At 49.8% G+C, this 20,420-nt stretch overlaps 1 protein-coding gene and 1 non-coding gene across 3 annotated transcripts in view; both read left to right on the plus strand.

The window, feature by feature from the left end:
* The window catches only part of LOC121167652 (ubiquitin-associated protein 2-like), a 62,380-nt gene extending 42,554 nt beyond the window's left edge, over nucleotides 1–19,826 (plus strand). Inside the window, exons 14-29 of one of the 2 annotated variants that reach the window (XM_040997199.1) lie at nucleotides 2,447–2,721; nucleotides 3,331–3,500; nucleotides 4,595–4,811; nucleotides 11,296–11,335; nucleotides 13,646–13,799; nucleotides 14,504–14,573; nucleotides 15,476–15,671; nucleotides 16,118–16,209; nucleotides 16,453–16,500; nucleotides 18,106–18,187; nucleotides 18,369–18,574; nucleotides 18,772–18,871; nucleotides 18,952–19,059; nucleotides 19,186–19,253; nucleotides 19,342–19,533; nucleotides 19,630–19,826. In XM_040997199.1, coding sequence (XP_040853133.1) covers nucleotides 2,447–2,721; nucleotides 3,331–3,500; nucleotides 4,595–4,811; nucleotides 11,296–11,335; nucleotides 13,646–13,799; nucleotides 14,504–14,573; nucleotides 15,476–15,671; nucleotides 16,118–16,209; nucleotides 16,453–16,500; nucleotides 18,106–18,187; nucleotides 18,369–18,574; nucleotides 18,772–18,871; nucleotides 18,952–19,059; nucleotides 19,186–19,253; nucleotides 19,342–19,533; nucleotides 19,630–19,725 — 2,114 coding nt within the window. In that variant the 3' untranslated portion in view covers nucleotides 19,726–19,826. Of the gene's footprint in view, nucleotides 1–2,446; nucleotides 2,722–3,330; nucleotides 3,501–4,594; nucleotides 4,812–9,158; nucleotides 9,311–11,295; nucleotides 11,336–13,645; nucleotides 13,800–14,503; nucleotides 14,574–15,475; nucleotides 15,672–16,117; nucleotides 16,210–16,452; nucleotides 16,501–18,105; nucleotides 18,188–18,368; nucleotides 18,575–18,771; nucleotides 18,872–18,951; nucleotides 19,060–19,185; nucleotides 19,254–19,341; nucleotides 19,534–19,629 lie in introns of those variants that run through there. The other variant, XM_040997200.1, reaches the window with a different exon arrangement.
* On the plus strand, nucleotides 13,046–13,126 carry LOC121167657. Its single transcript, XR_005885618.1, has one exon. It is a non-coding gene; the product is annotated as a small nucleolar RNA SNORD121A (small nucleolar RNA).
* Nucleotides 19,827–20,420: the final 594 nt, after the last annotated feature.

Consider the following 20,420-nt stretch of genomic DNA (forward strand, 5'->3'; position numbering starts at 1 on the left):
AGGAGAGAAAGTGGCCACAGCGGCTGGAGCTGAGTCGATCCAAAGCCAGGAGTCAGGAGCTTCTTCCAGGTCTCCCATGTATGTGATGCTTCCTTATTCTAACACATGTGTCTACCACACTTGGTCACACTATACCACACTTCTGACGCTTGCATGTAAACACAGCATGTGTGAGCTGAGTATGTCCTAAAGAACACCCACAGAAGTTAGTGACATTGAGTCACCCTTTACTACTGGTGCTCACCTGCTACATTGCATTAGGGAACATTTCACTGGCTTGCTTTTAGGGCCTGTGAAAGGTAGCAATGGCTTATGGTGTTGGAGCTATCCAAGGCTTCTCCCAGGATTGAAGTGGTAACTACCAGGGAGTCGTGTTAAAGTGGCAGGCACAGTGCTTTTATGTAAATATCCTCTCTCACGCCTAACAAATCTGCAGGTTCTGTAAAGGAAAGCAGATGTCGAGGATAAATCACGTGGTACAGGCGTTCCGCTTGGTGTGTTTGCAGCCTTTGCAGAGTACGTGGCAGCAGTCCCATGTTCCCAGCCACTTCTGCAGCAAGCCATTGTTATCAGTGGTCTCCCCTGACTTGACTTTTTTCTGTACACACAACAATGAGTTTTAGGATAAGAACACTCCCTTTATCCTTTATAGTAGATCTCCTTTGATGCGTGTCTCTAATATTTAATCTGTGCCTGCCCTTCCTTATTTGTAAATTGAGTTTTACTGCAATCCAGCCTAAGTAGTTGCAGTTGAAATTTCTTTCCTCCTCCTTTTTTTTTTTTAAAAGACATAGATACAGAGACAGAAAGATCTTCCATCTGCTGGTTCATTCCCCATGTGGCCACAACAGCTGGAGCTTAAGCTGATGCAGAGCCGGAAGCAGCTTCTTGGACTCAAACACACATGTACAGGATCCCCTGACTCTGGGCCATCCTCTTCTGCTTTCCCAAGGCACAAGCAGGGAGCTGGATGGTAACTGGACTAGCTGGGAGACCAGCTGGCAGCCATACAGGATGCTGGCACATACAAAGCAGGAGTTAGCACTAGTCTATTGCACCAGGCCCAAGAAAGGATATTAGGATTAAATGTTTTTGCTGGCATACTGGCTTGACTGGCAAATGCTGGCATCCCATACAAGTGCTGATCTGTGCCATTGCAAGGCTTCTGGCCTCTGCACACGTATGGTTGAACTGGAAGAAGCTCCCTACTTGGTATCTGCTGAGCTCTATTCTTTGCAGCTGTATAGGGAATGAACCAATGAATGGAAGGTATTTCTGTAATTCTGTCTTTCCAATAAAAAGAAATGAATTTTTTTTAAAAATAAAAACAAAATCAAATGTCTGGTTAGAAAATGAAGTTGTATTTCTGTAGCAAGGTGCCAAATGTGTCAATTATTTAAACAAAAATAGGGACTCAAGAAAGATTGTGGGGGGGAAACCCTATAAACATGCCTATAGATATTCTCTGAGAGTAGTCTTAGTATTGAAAGGAAACACCATAACCAAATCAAAATACGGAGAAGACAGCTTGTGAGAATGATTTGAAAATCATAATCATATGCAAAAGTTAACTTGCTAATATAAAAGGTGGTACTAATAGAAGAAAGTAGCAAACAGGTGGAAAAAAATGATGGCCATCGCATGGCACAGTGGCTCAGTTGGCTAATTCTCAGCCTTACAAGTGCCAGGATCCCTTAAGGGTGCCAGTTTATGTCGCAGCTACTCTACTTCCCTTCCAGCTCCCTGCTTATGGCCTGAGACAGCAGGAGATGGCCCAAAACTTTGGGATCCTATAGCTGCATGGGAAAACTGTAAGAAACTTCCTGGTTTTGGATTGGCTCAGCTCCGGGTGTTGTGACCATTTGGGTAGTGATGCAGCGGATGGAGGATCTTTGTCTCTCCTTCTCTCTGTAAATATGCCTTTTCAATAAAAATGAATAAATCTTTAAAATAATAATAATAATAAAAAAAAAGTATGACATTGTTGCTGCAGCCTTGGCTGCAGCTGCCCCACCCCCTCCCAGCCCAGCTGCTGGAGACCTAAGTTAACTTGAATAAACCGCCTTTATGCCTTAAAAAAAAAAAGTATGGCCAAAGATATATGGAAGACTTCTAAAAGAAAAGAATGCTTGTGTGCATTTATATCATTGTATTTTGCACTTTTTCAATGCTGTTTTCCACCAATCAAACCTGAAAATAAAAAAATTGCTGGCCTAGCAGGTGTGATGTTGGTTAGGGTGTTTGCGTCCCACACTGGAGCATGCATGTGTGTTCAGTTTCTGCTATGGTTCCAAACTGAGCTTCCTCTTAACAGAGTCCCCAAATGGTATTGGTGGTGGCTCAAGTAGTTGGGTCCCTGTCACTTATGTGAACACTGATCAAGTGTAGAGTTTCAAAGTCTTGTGCAAAAGAATTAATTATCACTTTTATTTTCTTTATTACATAGACTTCAAATCTCAGCCTGAGCCATCCCCAGTCCTTAGCCAGTTGAGCCAGCGGCAACAGCACCAGACCCAGGCCATCCCCACTCCTCCCCCTGGTTTGGAGTCCTTTCCTTCTCAGGCAAAACTCCAAGAACCTGTGCCTGGAGACAGCGCCTCCACTGTGAACAAACTGTTGCACCTTCCCAGTGTGACTGTGGAAAACATCGCTGTGTCTGCCCACCAGCCACAGCCCAAACACATGAAACTGCCCAAGCGGCGGATACCTCCAGCTTCTAAGGTGGGCCATCCTGATGCAGGTACAGCTACAAAGGCGGGTGTATTGTGCCATCTTGTTGTGTGTTGGAATATCAAGTCTCAGACAGTATAATACAATGTATTGTTTTCCAAGTCCTGCTTGACTGCTGTTTGAGGAATTGCCTATTTCTGAGTTGCTGGGTTGACACTGGAGTAAAAGGGTTTGTACCACGAACCAGACACTGTTAGTTCAGTAATGGATTTAAGATTAACCAGTTACTTGATACATATCTGCTTTTGTGTATTTTGCGACGTGCTGTATCTAAAGGTTACATGACGCCTTGACGAGATAATGCTTTCCCAAGTGGCATATCTTAGGAATTGCGAAGTGAACCGGATATCCAATGTCCTTGCTCACCCACCCCTAACCACTCCCAGCCCCATTAGCAAGGAACCAGGTTGCAGTTGGTGATATTAATACTGACCTTCCTCTCATTAGCTTTAATTTTCTTTGTTCTATGATTCATCTCCCACTTCCCCCTTTTTTGTAATATGGCTTAGATAACCCAGCTGTGGGTTTGGTTTTATTATAGATCTTTGTATCTTAGAATTTCTGATCCTTGTTCCTGACGTGTCAGTTTTGTTTTTTTAGATTCCTGCTTCTGCGGTGGAAATGCCTGGCTCAGCAGATGTCACAGGATTAAATGTCCAGTTTGGGGCATTGGAGTTTGGATCAGAACCCTCTCTCTCTGAATTTGGATCAGCTCCATGTAGTGAAGATAGTAATCAGATTCCCATCAGCTTATATTCAAAATCTTTAAGGTATATAGCTTTCAGTTCTCTTAGAAAAATTGGAATTGAGGATACATCCTGTTTAATTCCAAAATTGTTTCCATCACCCTCAAAGTCATCTCATACCTGACTGCAGTTTTTTGGTGACCATTAATCAACCTGCCAGGATTCTCAAGTCCTGAACTCTGAGTCATGTAATACTAGACATTTAGTGTCTGACTTCCCTTAGCGCAAGTTTTCTAGGTGCATGTGTTGTATGTCCTTGAATAGCACAACATTTTGTTTAATCTTTGAGAAGTTGGTAGACATTTGATGTATTCTTTGAACATCTTTTGGTATTTGGTAACAAGTTGTGTGTGATTCCAGGTCTTTTGGGTATTCCTACAGAGTACAATTACTGGGTCATGTTATAAATAACTCTTATATGTAATCATTGCAGAAGTACCAAGTTTCTTTCACAGTGGCTTCAGCATTTACCAGTGATAGTTCAAGGATCTGATGTCTACACATCTTTGCAACACCAAGTTTCCCTCAGTGGAATATTTTTTTAATTAGGGAATCCCAGTTTTAAAAGGCTGATGAATTCCTGATGAGATTCTTAAGAATTCTTAAAGAAATCCTAATGTATCAGTTACATCACATCGATCTCCTGTGGGAGATACTAAGGAAGCTGTCCTTTAACACGATTCAGGAACATCACAAGTCAAGTGATGAGACAAGCAGTTAGTAAGCTGGTGATTGTGTCCCTCGTTGGGTTAATTTCAGATTCTGGCTCCTTATACCATCTTTTTCCATTATAAATTCCTTGGGGCAAGAGTGGTGGTTCGAGTAGTTCATCTCCTGCCTCCCATCTCGCAGATCTGGATTGAGTTCCTGGTCCCTGACTTTGGCCATGGCTCAACCTTGTTGCTGCCACAACTATCACTGGCCTTGTGTGGCATGGACTCGCCGATGGAGAAATCTCTTTCTGCCTCTCAAATATAGGCTGAAATGATTTCAAAAGGATGTAACATACATTTATAGTTCCTTTTTAAATTTAGAATGGGAGGGTAAATTAATGTAGCTCTATTTCATGAAACCGTGTGAAGTGACGTATATTTGTGTCTGATACCTTTTACTCTTAGTGATCCTTTGAATACCTCTTTACCAATGACCAGTGCAGTACAGAACTCCACCTATACAACTTCAGTCATTACCTCCTCCAGCCTGACCAGCTCATCCCTGAGCTCCACTAGTCCAGTAACAACGTCTTCCTCCTATGACCAGAGTTCTGTGCGTAACAGGATCGCATACCAAAGCTCTGTGAGTCCGTCGGATTTAGCCCCTGCTGGAACAGTCGCGGTAAGTTGTTCTCTGAGTTTCTTCTCTAAGGTAGTAGGAAGTTTATGCATAGTTTGGTCAATTCTGCTTTTCAGTATGAGGGTTTTTTTTTTTTTTTTTCCTCTCGAGGAAATTAGGTATTTTTATTTTTTAGGATGTTTGCCTCACCGAGTCTGGTTAAGGCAGGACTTTCCAGCACAGACCCTTTTGGAAATCAGGGGCTCCACAGGTAGTGTCTTGTGGCCGCACTGTGGCACTGCATGCTCCGGTCTGCTTTATCCCCAGCACATCTCTGAATGTGGCTCCTTTGCCCCATCACTGTTAACTAGATGGTGTGAAGATTTGAGGCACTCTACCCAGCCTATGTAAGCCACACTGGAAGATAAGCCAAGGAAGCAGATCCGTGTCAGTTTCTGCGTTCTGGCCTTCTACAGGCCTGTAGCCACACAGGCTTGCTGGCTGTACGCCTGACTTTTAGTGTCCTCCAGAGTTGAGGCGTACATGTGTCTTGAATGTTAGCGCAGGAGACTTAAGGAATAAGTGTAGCAGGGAGGTTAATTCTAATGTTTTTGTTTCTTGTTTACTTTGTAATCAGGATCATACTAGTAATGTCTTACTTTAGCCTTGCATGCAGTTAAAATACAACAGGTGCCTTGTGAATCAGGTGTCTGCCTTGCTTATGTATTAGACTATTCACATCCAGGGATTTCCCTCTGGTGATGGTGCTCTCTGTCGTGGTAGGAATCTAGACTGTGAGCATGTGTCTATTAAAACTCACTCAGTGACACATTTACATCTGTGGCTTTGTGAGTAAGTTTTATCATAAAATTAAACCAATGAAGCAAGTACTGTTCTACTACTAAGATTATTAGTTTTTGTGAACTTAATTTGAAACGCAACAGCAACAACAAAACAGTTGAAGCGTAAAATAGGTGGTTACAAAAATAAGAATCAAAAATAGATGAAAAAAACCCTGATGGAGTATAAATATTTAGCCTACATTTCTTTGCACTTAGCTATTTGACATTTTTCATTTCTGTATATTGGCAACAATGTTTTTGAAATTCTGTGTATTTCTCTTTTAGTTAAGATTTTTTTTTAAGATTTATCTATTTTTTTATTACAAGGTCAGATATACAGAGAGGAGAGACAGAGAGGAAGATCTTCCATCCGATGATTCGCTCCCCAGGTGACCGCAACGGCCGGTGGTGCTGTGCCGATCTGAAGCCGGGAACCAGGAACCTCTTGCTGGTCTCCCATGCGGGTACAGGGTCCAAAAGCTTTGGGTCGTCCTGTACTGCTTTCCCAGGGCCACAAACAGGGAGCTGGATGGGAAGTGGAGCTGCCAGGATTAGAACCGGCGCCCATATGGGATCCCAGCATGTGCAAGGCGAGGACTTTAGCTGCTAGGCCACGGCGTCGGGCCCAAGATTTCTTTATTTTTATTGGAAAGGCAGATTTACAGAGAGGAGGAGAGCCGGAGAGGAAGATCTTCATCAACTGGTTCACTCCACAAGTGGCTACAATGGCCAGAGCTGAGCTGATCTCAGGAGCCAGGAGTTTCTTTCAGGTCTTCCGTATGTGTGCAGGATCCTAAGGCGATGGGCAACTGGAATTAGAACCCGCACCCATATGGGATGCTGGCGCATGCAAGCTGAGGACTTTAACCATTAGGTGACTACACAGGACCTGGAATTCTGTATTTGTTTACTTATAATATTTTGTAAATATGATGTGATATCTTAGAATTTCATTTCATCACCTTTAGCTGTTTAGGGTTTCTAATTAAAATTTTGTTTATTTTATTTCTATTTTTTTAAAGATTCACACATGGGGCCCAGTTTGAAAGTGGCTAATCCTTGCCTTTTATATGCTGGGATTTGATGTGGGTCCCTGTTCATGTCCCAGCTGCTCCCTGCTTGTGGCCTGGGAACGCAACAGAGGATGGCCCAAGGGTTTTGGACCTTGTACCCATGTGGGAGACCCAGAGGAAGCTCATGGTTCCTGACTTTGGATTGGCTCAGCTCCTGCTGTTGGGGCTACTTGGAGAGTTAACTGGCAGATGGAGGATCTTCATTTGCATACTTGAAAGCACCTCAGAGAGAGATACATTCCATATGCTGGTTGATTTCCCAGGTTGCTGCAACATCAAGAGTTGAACTAGACCAAAGCCAGATTCTTGTAGCTCCCTAGCATTCGAGCAGGGCCCCAGCACGTGGGCTGCCTTTCATTGCTTTCTCGTGCCATTACCAGGGAGCTAGGTTGGAAATTGAGCAGTTGAGATGTGAATCTGCTCAGGCTGCAGGTTTACCCACAAGGCCACATCAGCCCTTTAATTGAATTTTTACAAGATTTGTTTTTTCACAAATCTCCACAGGTTTACAGAGAAATTTAGAGACACATGTTTCATCTGCTCCCCAATGGCTTTAAATGCCAGAGCTGAGCTGGTCAGAGGCCAGAAGCTTCTTCACTTCTCCCATGCCATCTGCATGGATCCCAAGGCTTTGAGCCATCCTCAACTGGTTTCCCAGGCCGTAATTAGGGTGCTAGAAGTGGAGTGCCGGGACCGGAACCAGTGCCTGTGTAGGCTGCCAGCACTGTTGGTACAAGATTAGACTGAGGAGGGCCCGGTGTGGTGGCGCAAGTGGTTAAGGTCCTCACCTTGCACGCCCGGGATCCCATATGGGCGCCGGTTCTATCCCGGCAGCCCCGCTTCCCATCCAGCTCCCTGCCTGTGGCCCGGGAAAGCAGTCGAGGACGGCCCAAAGCTTTGGGACCCTGCATCCGCGTGGGAGACCCGGAAGAGGCTCCTGGCTTCGGATCGGCATAGCATCGGCTGTTGCGCTCACTTGGGGAGTGAATCATCGGACGGAAGATCTTCCTCTCTGTCTCTCCTCTCTGTATATCTGTCTTTCCAATAAAAAAAATAATAAAATAAATCTTTAAAAAAAAAAAGATTAGACTGCGGAGCCCTGCACTGGCCCCAGTTGTTCCTTTGTATGTACTTCCCCTTTAACAAAAAGGTTTTTTGGAGAGCCTCACAAATAAGCAGATTTGTGTAACTTTTTATTTTTTGATTTTTATTGGAAAGGCAGATAATACAGATAGGAGGAGAGACAGAGAGGAAGATCTTCCGTCCAGTGATTCACAGCCCAAGCAGCCGCAGTGGCCAGATCTGAGCCGATCCGAAGCCAGGAACCCAGAGCTTCTTCACGGTCTCCCCAGCAGGTGTAGGGTCCCAAGGCTTTGGACCGCCCTGGGCTGCATTCCCAGGCTACAGGCAGGAAGGTAGATGGGTAGCAGAGCTGCCGGGATTAGAACAGGGGTTAGTATGGGATACTGGCGCATGCAAGGCGAGGACTTTAGCCACTAGGTGTGCTTGGCCTTTTTTGTCATTTTTATCCATTTGAGAGGCCACAAGAGAAATGAATAGACAGTTTCCCACCTGCTTTTTCACTTCCCACATGGCATTAACACTTGCGGAGGGGAGGGTCGGAGCCTAGAGGTGGAGCTCCCTTGTGATTCTTCCCTATGATGCCGGGAGCCCACTCTCGAGGCAGAGTTGTCACCCTCCATGGATGCACATTATCCATGCCCAGGCTAAGACATGGGTGTCCCAGCTGGGGGCTCACAGTCAGGCCCACGGCTGCTGCTGCCCCTTGTACTTCTGACATCGGTAAGTAATGTGACAATAAGGCATGGTCAGCTGGGAACATAAGGACAGTATAAGCAATCCAAGAATAATGTTAATTAAGTGATCTCTGAGATTTTTCTGCTGTATTGGATTTGACATCCAAATCCCTGGCTATGCCTTGGGACATATTTTGAGTTAGAGCTTTCTTTTTTTTTTTTTTTTTTTTTTTTTTTCTTCTCCCTTCCCCCATTGCATTGTTCTTACATCAAAGCCTTCAGTAGAACTGTGCCTTGGCTGTCACGAATCAGTCACTCTGGATTCTTCAATGGTCATTTCCATAGAAATTGAGAGCCAGTACAGCCCTCCACCCTATGCTGTTTTTCTGTTTTCTACTTGTTGGCCTGTTTCTGGCTTCTCTAGGTCTGACCTCAATTAAGACAACTTAGAGTAGGGCATGTGACTAGCCAGGAAGGCTTTTTGCTTTTGCTGTTTAGTCTGATCAGTTTTCTTAAAGCATTATTTATTTGAAAGGCAGAGTCATGGAGTGGAAGAGACTGCCATCTACTGGCTCATTTCTGAAATAGCTGCAGTAGGTGGGGTTGGGCCAGGCTGAAACCAGCATCCTGGAACTCATCTGGGTTTCCCATGTGGGTGGTGAGGAGACAAGCACTTGGACCATCTTCCACTGCTTTTCCAGGTGCACTAGTAACAGGGAGCTGGATTGGAAGTGGAACAGCCGGGACTTGAACCGGCACCCAAATGGGATATCAGCGTTGCAGGCGGCGGCTTAACCCACTGCACTACAACATCAGTCTCCAATCTGATAATTTTTGCTGTAACTCTGAAGGTGACTTTCAGACCTGAGCTTTCTACTCTATATCCTCAGGTACTTATTAGATCATTCTTAGATATACCTCAGATAGATAATGTTGAACATCTGCTAGACTTTTTGCTCCATAGATTAAAACGTAATGATTCTCCAAACTGGATTCAGGATTAGCCATTTGCTTGCTATTGTGTTATATGATTTTATCTCTGCTTAATCACTTCCAAACTCATTTCATGTTCTCTGAGGACATTTGTGGGATTAGCCTCGTGCCTGGTTTAATATGTCGGCATTCATCTGTTGAGCGGTCTAGGCCAGAAGTTGTCTTTTTGAGGAGGTTTTAATGAATGATACAATTGGTTTCTGTCATTTGCTTTTCAGGCACTGTAGTTTTTAATTTTTGTTGGTCAGCAAATTTGTCCATCTCAGATATTATTTTACTGGCACAAGCTTTTCCACGATTCTGTATTGTCCCGTTCATGTTTGGCATCTGCGGAGGGGGCGACGCTTACTGTTGATGTTGGCATGTGAGCGGAGAGGGGCAGACATGTTGCTTTGTCCCAGGGATTGTTCTCTCAGCGCCTTTGGGGGACGCATGTTCCAGTCTGTCAGAGAACCTCATGGGAAGAGTGCCCGCAGTGACAAGCGTCCTGTGCATCTGTGTGTCCGTCGGTTACTTGTCTGTTGCTTGCAACACCCTGGCCCTGTGCACCTTGTTGATGATTTGTCTTGCCCGTGGGAGGGGGAACAGGCAGTAGGCAGGGTCAGAAGTTGAGCATCCCTGACCTGAAGCCCCGTTCTGATGTGGGGTGTTGGTGTCCCTGGCTGAGCAGATGTGAAAGCAGTCCTCTTACATTTGTCTGCTTCTTGCTTTTTTAGTTAAATGGTGCAGATCAGTGTTGGAGAGATGTGACCCTTCATTCAGGACCGGCAGCAGGCTAGTACTTGGGTTACTTACTACCCGTCTAGTTTCTTAATTTTGAGAAGCAGAGAAAGAGAGCCCCAAATCTTCAGAAGAATAGGAGCCAGGAGCCTAAATCCAAGTCTGCCGTGTGAGCAGCAGCAGTGGCCTGCTCTCTCCCAGGGCCCACAGTAGCAGAGCTGGGCGTGAGATTCTGGGCGCTCTGATACAGAGCGAGGCATTCCATGCGGCATCCTGGCTCTTAGGCCGAATGACAATTACAGCCCTCGGTTTACAACTGTGAGATTTGATGGGGTTGCCTTTCTTTGATTGCAACCTTTTGTTTATTTGTTTTTACTGGAAAGGCAGTTTTGCTGTTTGACTCCCCCAGTAGTCACACTGGCTCGAGCTGAGTCAGTCCGAAGCAAAGTAGAAGCATTGTCCGTAATTATAACATTCTCCTGAGCAGGATTTGTTTTAGATTACTGCAAGCACGATTGGTAAATGGTCTTTCTCCTTAGTTTTTGATGTTTATGTGGAAAACTCTGCTTTGTCTTTTTTCTCTTGCTCTTTCTCAGCTGTGGCAGTGTCTGAGCTTTTCCGTCCTCCCGTTCCCTCGTGCCTTGAGTTTGCTTCTCTCACTGGGGAGGCCAATTTCCATCTGTGCCGCGTGTCCCAGAACGGCTCCCAAAACGTTTATTTGGGTTCTGTTCTCTAGTGGGCCCTGTCCAAACGGCTGCGGCAGAAGCTGTGCCGCAAGGTCACTTCTCTTTTTTCCAGTGAGATCCATTCAGGCAGTACTGCACTGCACTGCTTAGCATGAGAGTGTTTTTAATGACTTGGAAGTACTTTCTTACCCAAGGGATGTTAGCGAGACAGAAAGACAGAACTTGTTAGAGGAGATGGGAATATGGTGGGACATAATCTGTCCAGTTAGGATCTTTCCTAATGGCTTGACGTTTGTTTCATGGCTGCCTGTGTTGTTTTTCTCCAGTCACTGAATCTGGTTTGCAAGAATGTCTGCTCCCTACAATTTATTACATCATAGCAAATTGCCTCTCTTTTTATTAAAACAATAAAGCACTATTGGTCTTTGGAAGTCATTTAGGTGATTATCACTTACTTTATCTTCTTTTCCTTGTAGAATGGACATGGTGGCGATCGGGGTCAGCAGACACTAGATGGTGAGTAAAATGGCTCTGCTCCCATCATGCCTGCGGCAGCCCCAGCAGAGCACGCGGGACTCACATGCTGACAAGCGCACCAGTTGGCTGCTAGTGTTTTTATTTTTCTCTGCTTAACACTTTTGCGCTGTTATCACTACAGAGGAGCTAAATAAACTGGTTAATAAAATCAAGCTATTGTTCTTGTAATGTAAAGAAGATTAGTTAGAGATTTTTCACCAGCAGGTGATTGGTGGTGGCTTTGTTGTTAAAGGATTTATCACTTTTTAAAATTGATTTATTTTTATTGGAAAGGCAGAATTTTAGAGAGAGGCAGAAAGATCCCATGTGTGCTGGTTCATTCCCAAAATGACCACAACGGCCCAAGCTGAGTCATTCTGAAGCAGGAGCTTCTGTATCCCAAGGTTTTGGGTCCTTCTCTACCACGCTCCCAGGCCCCAACCAGGGAGCTGCATGGGAAGCGGAGCAGCCTGGACATGAGCCAGCATCCCAATGGGATCCCAGCAGTTGCTAGTAATAGGATTAGCCAATTGAGCCATCGCGTCTGGCACCAGGATTTATTGCTTTGAAAGGCAGACCAACAGGGAAGAGAGAGAGAGGGAAAGGAGCCTTTGTTATCGGTTGTTTCTGTGGCTGTAGCCGCTAGGCCTCAGTCAGGCTGATTGAAGAGGCAGGAGCTCCATTGTTTTCACCTGCGTAGCTGGTGCCTGAACCCTAGGCCCATCTGCTGCTGCCTTTGCAGGCACATTATCAGGAAGCTGTGGGATGTAGGTGGATGGCAGCTTAATCCACTCTGCAGTTCCAGACCCTGATATAACGTTTTTAGAAATGTCACAGCCAGAGGACGGAGGAGGTGATAGTCTCATGTTCTTTGCTGATCACACTGCAGAATGTGCGATCTATTTAAGGTTTGCTTGGCTTCACAGTTCTCAGGAGCTGGTGACAGGCTCATTGAGACTTTCAAAGCAGAATATGGCCACCCTTTTTCATTGGCTTTCGGGTCTGTAGCTCTTTGGCTTAGGAAGCTAGAGAAGATACTCTGGATGCTTGGGAGGAAACATGGTGATGCACCTCCGGGAGCCCTGACCAGCTTGTTAGGGATGCTAGTGGTTTCCTGTCCTGATTCAGTAAGGTAAATGTGCAGCCAGTATTTGCAGTGGCTTGGAAATAGGACCTTGATTGGAACAAAAATGACAACGTGGGGGCACCAGAGTCTTGTTTCAGGTTTGATGTCCTGGCTGGCTTGCCAGGATCCCACAGCCCCAAGCCTGTGAGCCACTGGAGCTTCTGGGCGGGAGGAGCTTTGGTGCAGGCCTAGGGTGGCAGGCGCATACTGAAGTTCTAAGTTTCGGTACCAAACAATATGGGAAGTATTTAGTAGACAATTGTTTGCATGTGACATACATTTGTTGCTTCCCATTCTCTTCCCTACCTGACTTGCAGTGAAGGAGTTTTGGGCCCAGGTGTTAGCAATATAACCTGCGGCCCAGCCATTACAATTTATTTTAGTTCTGGGCAAGGCAGATGATGACAGGTTTTTCCATTGGGGTGCAATGCCAGTGGGAAGCAGGCTGCCTCGGGTGGCCAGGTTCATGAAGTGATGTGGTGGTGAACCTGTTGCTACGTCTTTGTTTTCTTCTCGCCCTTGGCCCAGGGGGCTTCATGCTGAGCCCCTCGTGCTGCCAGCAGCGGAGGGTGGAGTGCTGCTCTCTGGAAAAGACAGTGATGTTTCCTTTCCAAGCACATATCTGAGCCAAATGTGTGGAGAACCCCGAACTGAGTCTTTTCCATGGTTACACCCACCTGACTGCAGCCTCAGGAAGCTGTTTCTGGTCTCTGAGACTGACCTGGTCCAGCATGTGGCTCGGCCCTTCTCACCATGCTTTTGACTGTGGGTGTTACACAATGCGTGTATGGCTGGTTGGAGCCGATTGGTTCTGCATTCCTGGCTCGCTGCCCTCACATGCCCTCAGTGTGGCAGCAGCAGTGGCCTGAGCTAACTTGCTGGATATGCTTGTGGGAGCTCTGTCCTGCCAGGAGACCCTCAACAGGCTTCTGAGAGGAGAGCGTGCCGCCTCTTGCAGGTAGCCTTGTCATTCTTATTTCTGTTCTGCATGCTGCGCAAGGCCAGGGGGCCGTGAGGTGTGCAGAAGGAATCGGTCCAGCGCAAGCCTGGCAGAGTCTGCCACCACATGGCCTCTGGTGGCCCACTGCTAGCAGAGAAGGGGCTTAACCGAGCTTTACCGGGCATTCGGACTGCGGCCCAGAGCTAGCTGATGTCTTTCCTTACAACTGCTTCATCTCTTCCAGCTCCAAAGACGACAGACGCTGCCTCGGCCCTTCCAGCTGTGGGCCCCCTGCCCAGCTCCACCTCATGCACTGCGCCTCTGCCCTCCAGCTCCCAGCACACTGCCAGTCTGCCCTCCCTGACCCAACCTGGCAGCCCTCTCTCTCAGCTAAGCAGGTAAAGGGACAGGGTGTGTCTCAGGAGGGGCACATAGGGGCAAGTGTATTTTCGTGAGCAAAGCACTTGATGCCCTGGGCCGCTGCGTGAATCCCCTCGCGTGCAGACTCCAGATATGAAGGCCTTAGGTGCGTAGAGGTCTGTGGCTAGCAGAGTCCTTGATCCCCTGGGAAGGTGGGGATGGGAGCTTGCTGTCATCCCCCAACACCTCCAGAAGGTGTCCTAGGCCTCGGATCTTGGTGGATCTGTGGCTCTGGGTCACTGCCATGTGCCTTGCACCTATCCTGCCTTCAGAGAGCTGATCCTAGTAGGGTGGGTGGGCCAGTGGGTTTGCTGGTGGTCTCCGCCTTCTGAGGATAGCGACATACTCAGCCCACCTCTAGTCTAGAGCCAGAAGCCTTTAACTTACTCTGACTTCGCGTTTTAGGCACTGAGTGGCCTGTTGGTAGAGCACAGAGCCGTACCCCACAGATTCAGTGGGGTGTGCAGACACAGCGGACTCCTCGGGCAGCCCAGCGCTGATGGTCTTCATGGGCTGAAGCTGTAGAGTGACCTTGGCCCACTGATCATTTCAGCTCCCAGCGCCCTCAGTCCCTGTGCTCAGCCGGCACATGATGGGGACTGGATGGTTTCTCTGGGGATGTGGACGAGCCCGAGTCCAGCCCTCCCTGCCTTGACACTGGGCGGTCTGTTCTGTCTTCCAGCTCCCTCTCCAGCCATCCGAGCAGCCTGCCCTCCTCGCATGCAGCCCTCTCTGTGAGCACCTCCCACACAGTGAGTTCCTGGTGCAGTGCTGAGGGGCTGTGGTCCGGTCTCAAGCTGCTAGAAGGAAATGTCTCACACTAGCCAGGTGGCTGTGCTGCTGATTGCGACATGGCATGCCTGGCCCGTGGCAACACTGCTCCCACACCTACTATATCCTCGGGGCAGGGGCTGGGCAGCTGATGAATTTCCTGTTAAAAACTGTCCAAGCTGTTTGATTTTCATCTGCCAGCAGAGGTTTAATTTTCTGGGCTTTGTTTTGATTCATTTGAAAGCCATTTAGAGAAGAGTAGCTTCGCTGCTAACTCCATCCTGGGTCCCAGTACAAGTCCTGTTGGGAAGAATCCCTTCTAACAGGCACCTGTTCTGCAGAGACCACACAGAGGAAACAACTGAGGGGGCAACGAGCAAGCGGGCCTGGTGGCAGGGGGTGAAGAGGATCAGGCTGTAGGTGGGCACTGACCTGCAGGAAAGGCTGCAGGCTGAGCTCCTGGCCCAGAGCCTCAGTCAGCATCAGCTCCTGGAGGCAGGTCCCCAAGCAGAGGGTGGATCTTCCACAAGCTGGGCCACCTCCTTGTGGAAGGACATGGTGGAAGCGAGTTGTCAGTTTTGGGGCTGAGGGGCAGGGCACCCACCCTGTGTGTACCTCCACCTCACAGAAGAGCGCCCTCTATCTACCACGCCTTCTGTGCGTCCCTCTGCTCAGAGTCCAGAGCACTGTCAGTGTTGTCACATGACCGCTAGTCTCAGGATTAAGTTACAGCAGGATCAGTGGTGGGAAGTTGTTCTGCCTCTCATCTCCGCAGCCATGGGGAGGTGAACAGCACACGGCTTTGGCTCGGCTCTGCCAGCATTCTGCTGCCCTCTCCAGCTCCCTGTGTCCTGTGTTTTTTGTTTGTTGTTTTTTTTGCCAGCATGCCAGTGTGGAGAGTGTCCCATCCCTGCAGCCCTCTGCCACGTTCTCTACAACAGCCACCTCTGCCTCGAGTGCCACCTCCTCAGGAGCCAGCCTGCCCAGCAACATGAACGTAGCCACCAGCCTCTGCCTGGGTGGGGGTGCCGGGAGTGCACTGAGCAGCGGGGCCAGGGCCGCACCCCTGGTGACCTCAGGTGCGTGCTGCAGGGGCCTTTCCTGTTGCCCCCATGGCCTGCTGGGGGTGGAGGTTTTGTCTGGGGGACTCCCGCGAGGCAGACTCAGGGCCCCTCATATTGGTTGTCCTTGTTCAAGACCTAGGGCAAGGGCGGACATGGTGCTACAGCAGGGAGGAGGGCACCCTCCCACGGGCTCCTGCTGGCCACATTGAGTGACCAGTTGTCATCTGAGCCAGGCTGTCTGGGAGCTGCTGGAAAACCTGGCTCTGCCTGGGAAGAGGCAGATTCGGATGCTTGTGGCTGCAGAGGAGGGGCTCTGCCCAGACACCGAGCTCTGTATCCTGGAAATATCCCGAAAAATGCTGGTCTGCGCTTGTCTGTCCCGTGGCCCACACCTCCCACCGGAGCAGCTGTGGAGTCGCCCTACGCAGCCATGCAGCACTGTGTGCTTGGTCTCCCTGCAGGCAAGCCGCCCCCAAATCTGCCCCAGGGGCTGCCACCCTTGCTGCCCAGCCAGTACCTTGTGGGCCCTGGAGGACTGCTTCCTGCCTACCCGGTGAGCCCCTAGCATCCCCAGCGCCCCTTTGCCTTGGTCCGGGGGCAGAGACTTGGCGGGAACTCTGGGGGAGGGAGGTGGTGGGCATCACATGGGGTGCCCACCTTGCCATCCCACATCTGCCCCCCTGAACCCTGATGGGTCCTCCCCTATGTCCTGTCAAAGCCGGAACTCCCCGGTGAGGCTTGTCCAGCTGCTGTTCATGGCAGGGTTCCTGACAGGCCCTTTCTGGGTCTCTTGCAGATCTACGGCTACGATGAGCTCCAGATGCTGCAGTCCCGGCTGCCCATGGTGGGTGGAAGCATGCCTACACAGTGGGGCTTGCACGTGTGCCTCCTGGGCACCACACCCTCGCTGCTACCCTGCCTGGCTTTGCCTACCCTACTGTGTATCAGCCTTGATAAAATCGTTTCGATTGGCTGGTTGGGCTTAGGACAAGACCCTATGCTACGCAAGGCTCCCATCCTCCCTGCTCATGGGTAGCAGTGGTGGGGTTTTTGTTTGGTTTTTAAAGGAAAGCCACGTGGCACAATAGGGTTTGCTTCCTTGGCCCTGGACTTTGGTAAAGCCTTCCTCCCCCTCTGGGTTTGACCACACGTGTCCCTCAGCAAGGTGACCCATGTTCACTTGTCACGTCTTGCTTTTTAGTTTTTATTGGAAAGGCAGATATACAGAGAGGAGGAGAGACAAATATTTTCCGTCCAGTGGTTCACTCCCCAAGCTGCCGAAATGGCCAGTGCTGAGCCCATCTGAAGCTAGAAGCCTCTTCTGGGTCTCCACGCGGGTGCAGGGTCCCAAGGCCTTGGACTGTCTAAGGACAGACCATAAGCAGGGAGCTGGATGGGAAGTGGAACCACCGGGATTAGAACCGGCACCCATATGGGATTCCAGCACATTCAAGGCGAGGACTTTAGCTGCTAGGCCAGCACACCAGGCCCATGTGTTACTGTTCTGCCACCAGCAGAGTGAGCAGCTAGAGCTAACCACTGTGATTGGAAAGATTTACAAAGAGGAAGATCTTCCAAATGCTGGTTCATTGCCCAAATGGCCACAATGGCTGGACCTAAGCTGATCCAAAGCCAGGAACTAGGAGCCTCCTGTAGGTCTCCCATGCGGGTACAGGGTTCCAAGGCTTTGGGCCATCCACAACTGCTTTCCCAGGCCACAGGCAGAGAGTTGGGTGGGAAGCAGAGCTGCTAGGATTAAAGCCCATGCCCAGATGGGATGCCGGAGCATGAAATGTAAGGAATTTAGCCACTAGGCTACTGCACTAGGCCCCCTAATTCATGTTTGTACATCTGTTCAACTCTTGCCTTTAGAATGACCCATTTTCTGTGTAAGGGCTCCCCCTTCTGAGCATCCCCTGTACCTGCTGTATTTGGACTGAGGGCCTCTGGCCGAGGCTGTTCAGGGTAGAGAAGAGTGGGTTCAAGGGCTGCTGGGAGCTCTTGCTGACCACCAGGATTCCTGGGTAGCTGTGCCTGGCAGTGGTGGCCACAGGTGTGGTATAGGGTTCCCTCCTCACAGAGCAGCACACTGGGCCTATGCCCTCCATTGGCACCTCTGCTGTGTCAGCCATTGTCTCCATGCTTACCACAGGGAGAGGAGGCCCTAAGAGACTGCACTTGGCATCCTGCTTCTGCCCCTGCCTACCTGGCATAACTCCTGTCCCTTCAAGCAGTGTTGGCTTGATTTCCAATTAGTGGCTTTTCTAATTCTCGCTCCTGAAAAGCCAGGGGTGCCAATGCCTGCAGCCTTTGCCAGAGGTCCAAGTGTGTGTTTGAGTCATGGCCTGTACCAGCTCTGACTGGCAGGGCACAGCAGGCACCCAGGACCTGGCGGCCTCCATGAGTGTGGCTGGGCCAGCTGCTGACCAGACTCCTTTCTCTCTCCTAGGATTACTACGGGGGGATTCCCTTCGCCGCCCCCACAGCTCTTGCAGGCCGAGATGGGAGCTTAATTAATAACCCCTATTCAGGTGAGTGTGTTCAGCGGACCAGAAGCAGAAACGGGCAGGCCTAGTCCCTGACAGTGGATTCCGGAGATGAAGCTTGAGAGGGGAGTCTTCCAGTTGTCCACAGAGGAGCCCAGGGAATCAGTCTGGCTTTTCCACTGGGTGGATAATGGCAGTAATTCAAGTTACTGCCACTTTCTTCTAGGTGATGTCACCAAGTTTGGCCGAGGTGACTCCGCATCACCTGCACCTGCCACTACACTAGCTCAGCCCCAGCAGGGCCAGTCCCAGGCCCACCACACTGCGCAACAGCCTTTCCTGAATCCTGCGCTGCCGCCTGGCTACAGCTACACTGGCCTGCCCTACTACACAGGCATGCCCGGTGCCTTCCAGTATGGGCCCACAATGTTTGTGAGTATCGGCACACTTGCTGAGAAGCCTGCAAGCCCTGGAACCCAAATTCCAGCTCCTGTGGACAAAAGTGGACATTGGGGGTGGAGGGTCCTGCAACTCTTCAGTGCGCTGGCATGTGACAGTATTGCAGCCAGGTGCTGGTCATCACCTCACCTTGCTCCTACACGAGACACCTTACGTGTCTGCTCCAATAGGTTCCTCCAGCGTCAGCCAAGCAGCACGGTGTGAACCTCAGCACGCCCAGCACCCCTTTCCAGCAGACCAGCGGCTATGGCCAGCACAGCTACAGCACAGGTGAAGGTTACTCCTGCACGTAGGGGCATGGGGACCTCAAGGACACGCTTGCCTGGCTCACACATCCTCTGTAACGCCAGGTTACGACGACCTGACCCAGGGTACAGCGGCCGGAGACTACACGAAGGCTGGCTATGGCGGTGCAGCACAGGCTCCCAGCAAGTCTGCGGGGTCTGGGTCTGCCAAAGGTAGCACCCATCCCTCCTCCAGTAGTCTCCTCCTGGGTTGAGGGCTACCCCAGACTGCCCTGGAACGCGTGTGTGGAGGTTGGACCTGGCACCAGCTCTTGTGGGAATAATTGCCTTTTCTCCTAGGAGTGTCGGTGTCTTCAAGCACCGCTGGCCTCCCTGATATGGCTGGGTCTGTCTACAACAAGACTCAGGTGAGGGAGGAAGGGACAGGGTGGAGGGGAAGCCTGCTGGGAGGTGTGGTCCAACCTGATGGCCACCTCTGTCATCTTTGTACTGCAGACTTTTGACAAGCAGGGATTTCATGCAGGGACCCCTCCGCCTTTCAGCCTGCCTTCAGCCTTAGGCTCCACAGGGCCCTTGGCCCCTGGGGCAGCCCCTGGCTATGCGCCCCCACCTTTCCTGCACATCTTGCCTGCTCACCAGCAGCCCCACTCGCAGCTGCTGCACCACCACCTCCCGCAGGATGCCCAGGTGAGCAGTAGCGGAGGCCTCCACCTTCCTGGGTCAGGGATCCTGCTGCAGCCTTGACAGCCTCTCTCCCTCCTCCCTCCCCCCCTCCCTCCTCAGAGTGGCTCGGCCCAGCGCAGCCAGCCCAGCTCCCTGCAGCCCAAGTCTCAAGCCTCCAAAGCCACCTATGGCAACTCTCCATACTGGACAAACTGAACCTGAACCTGAAGATGGGGGGTCTGGGGTGGGGTCTCCCTGGGCAAGAGTGAGCACATGGAGCAGATACCTGGGAGCCCAGCACCCTTTCCTACAACTCCTGAGCCATGCAGTTATGTCAGCCAAGCATCTGGGGGAACCTGCCACCCTAGCTCCCTGTTGTATGTAGTGTATTTATGTATGTATTTGTAAATGTGATAGAAGCCAGCAGAGAGCCATGCCGTTCCAGGGGCCCGTTGCAGTTCCCCCTTCTGCCGTTAGGCCTTCCCGAGCTCTTCTGCCTGGTCAGGAAGGTTTGGGTTTGCAGGTCAGGCACCATTGAGGAATCACAACTTCTCTTGCTCTGTCATTCCTCCGTACCTCTTCAAGAAAGTGCTCCTTCTCTCATTTGTCTCGGTCGGTCCCCTTTTGTCAAACCTGGGCACCTGCTGATCTTCATCTCAAGCAGGGGCTTGGTCTCGGCCCCAAAGACTTGCCTCCCTCTGGCTGTCCATATGAAATCATCTGAACTGAGATGCTGAGACATCCAGCCAGGCAGCTCCCTTTCAAGAGCAGTTCAAAGCTTTCACCTCAACGAAAGCAAGCCTCCAAGCAAAGGCTCCTCCAGTCCAGTTGTCCTAAGCCAGGGGTGACTGTTTCAGGGGTTTTGTCTTGCCCAAACTCCACCTAATAAAGTTCTGAGAGCATGCACAGCC

This window comes from Ochotona curzoniae, unplaced genomic scaffold (genome assembly GCF_017591425.1).
Source record: "Ochotona curzoniae isolate NIBS_2020 unplaced genomic scaffold, NIBS_Ocur_1.0 patch415, whole genome shotgun sequence".
Lineage (NCBI taxonomy): Eukaryota > Metazoa > Chordata > Mammalia > Lagomorpha > Ochotonidae > Ochotona > Ochotona curzoniae.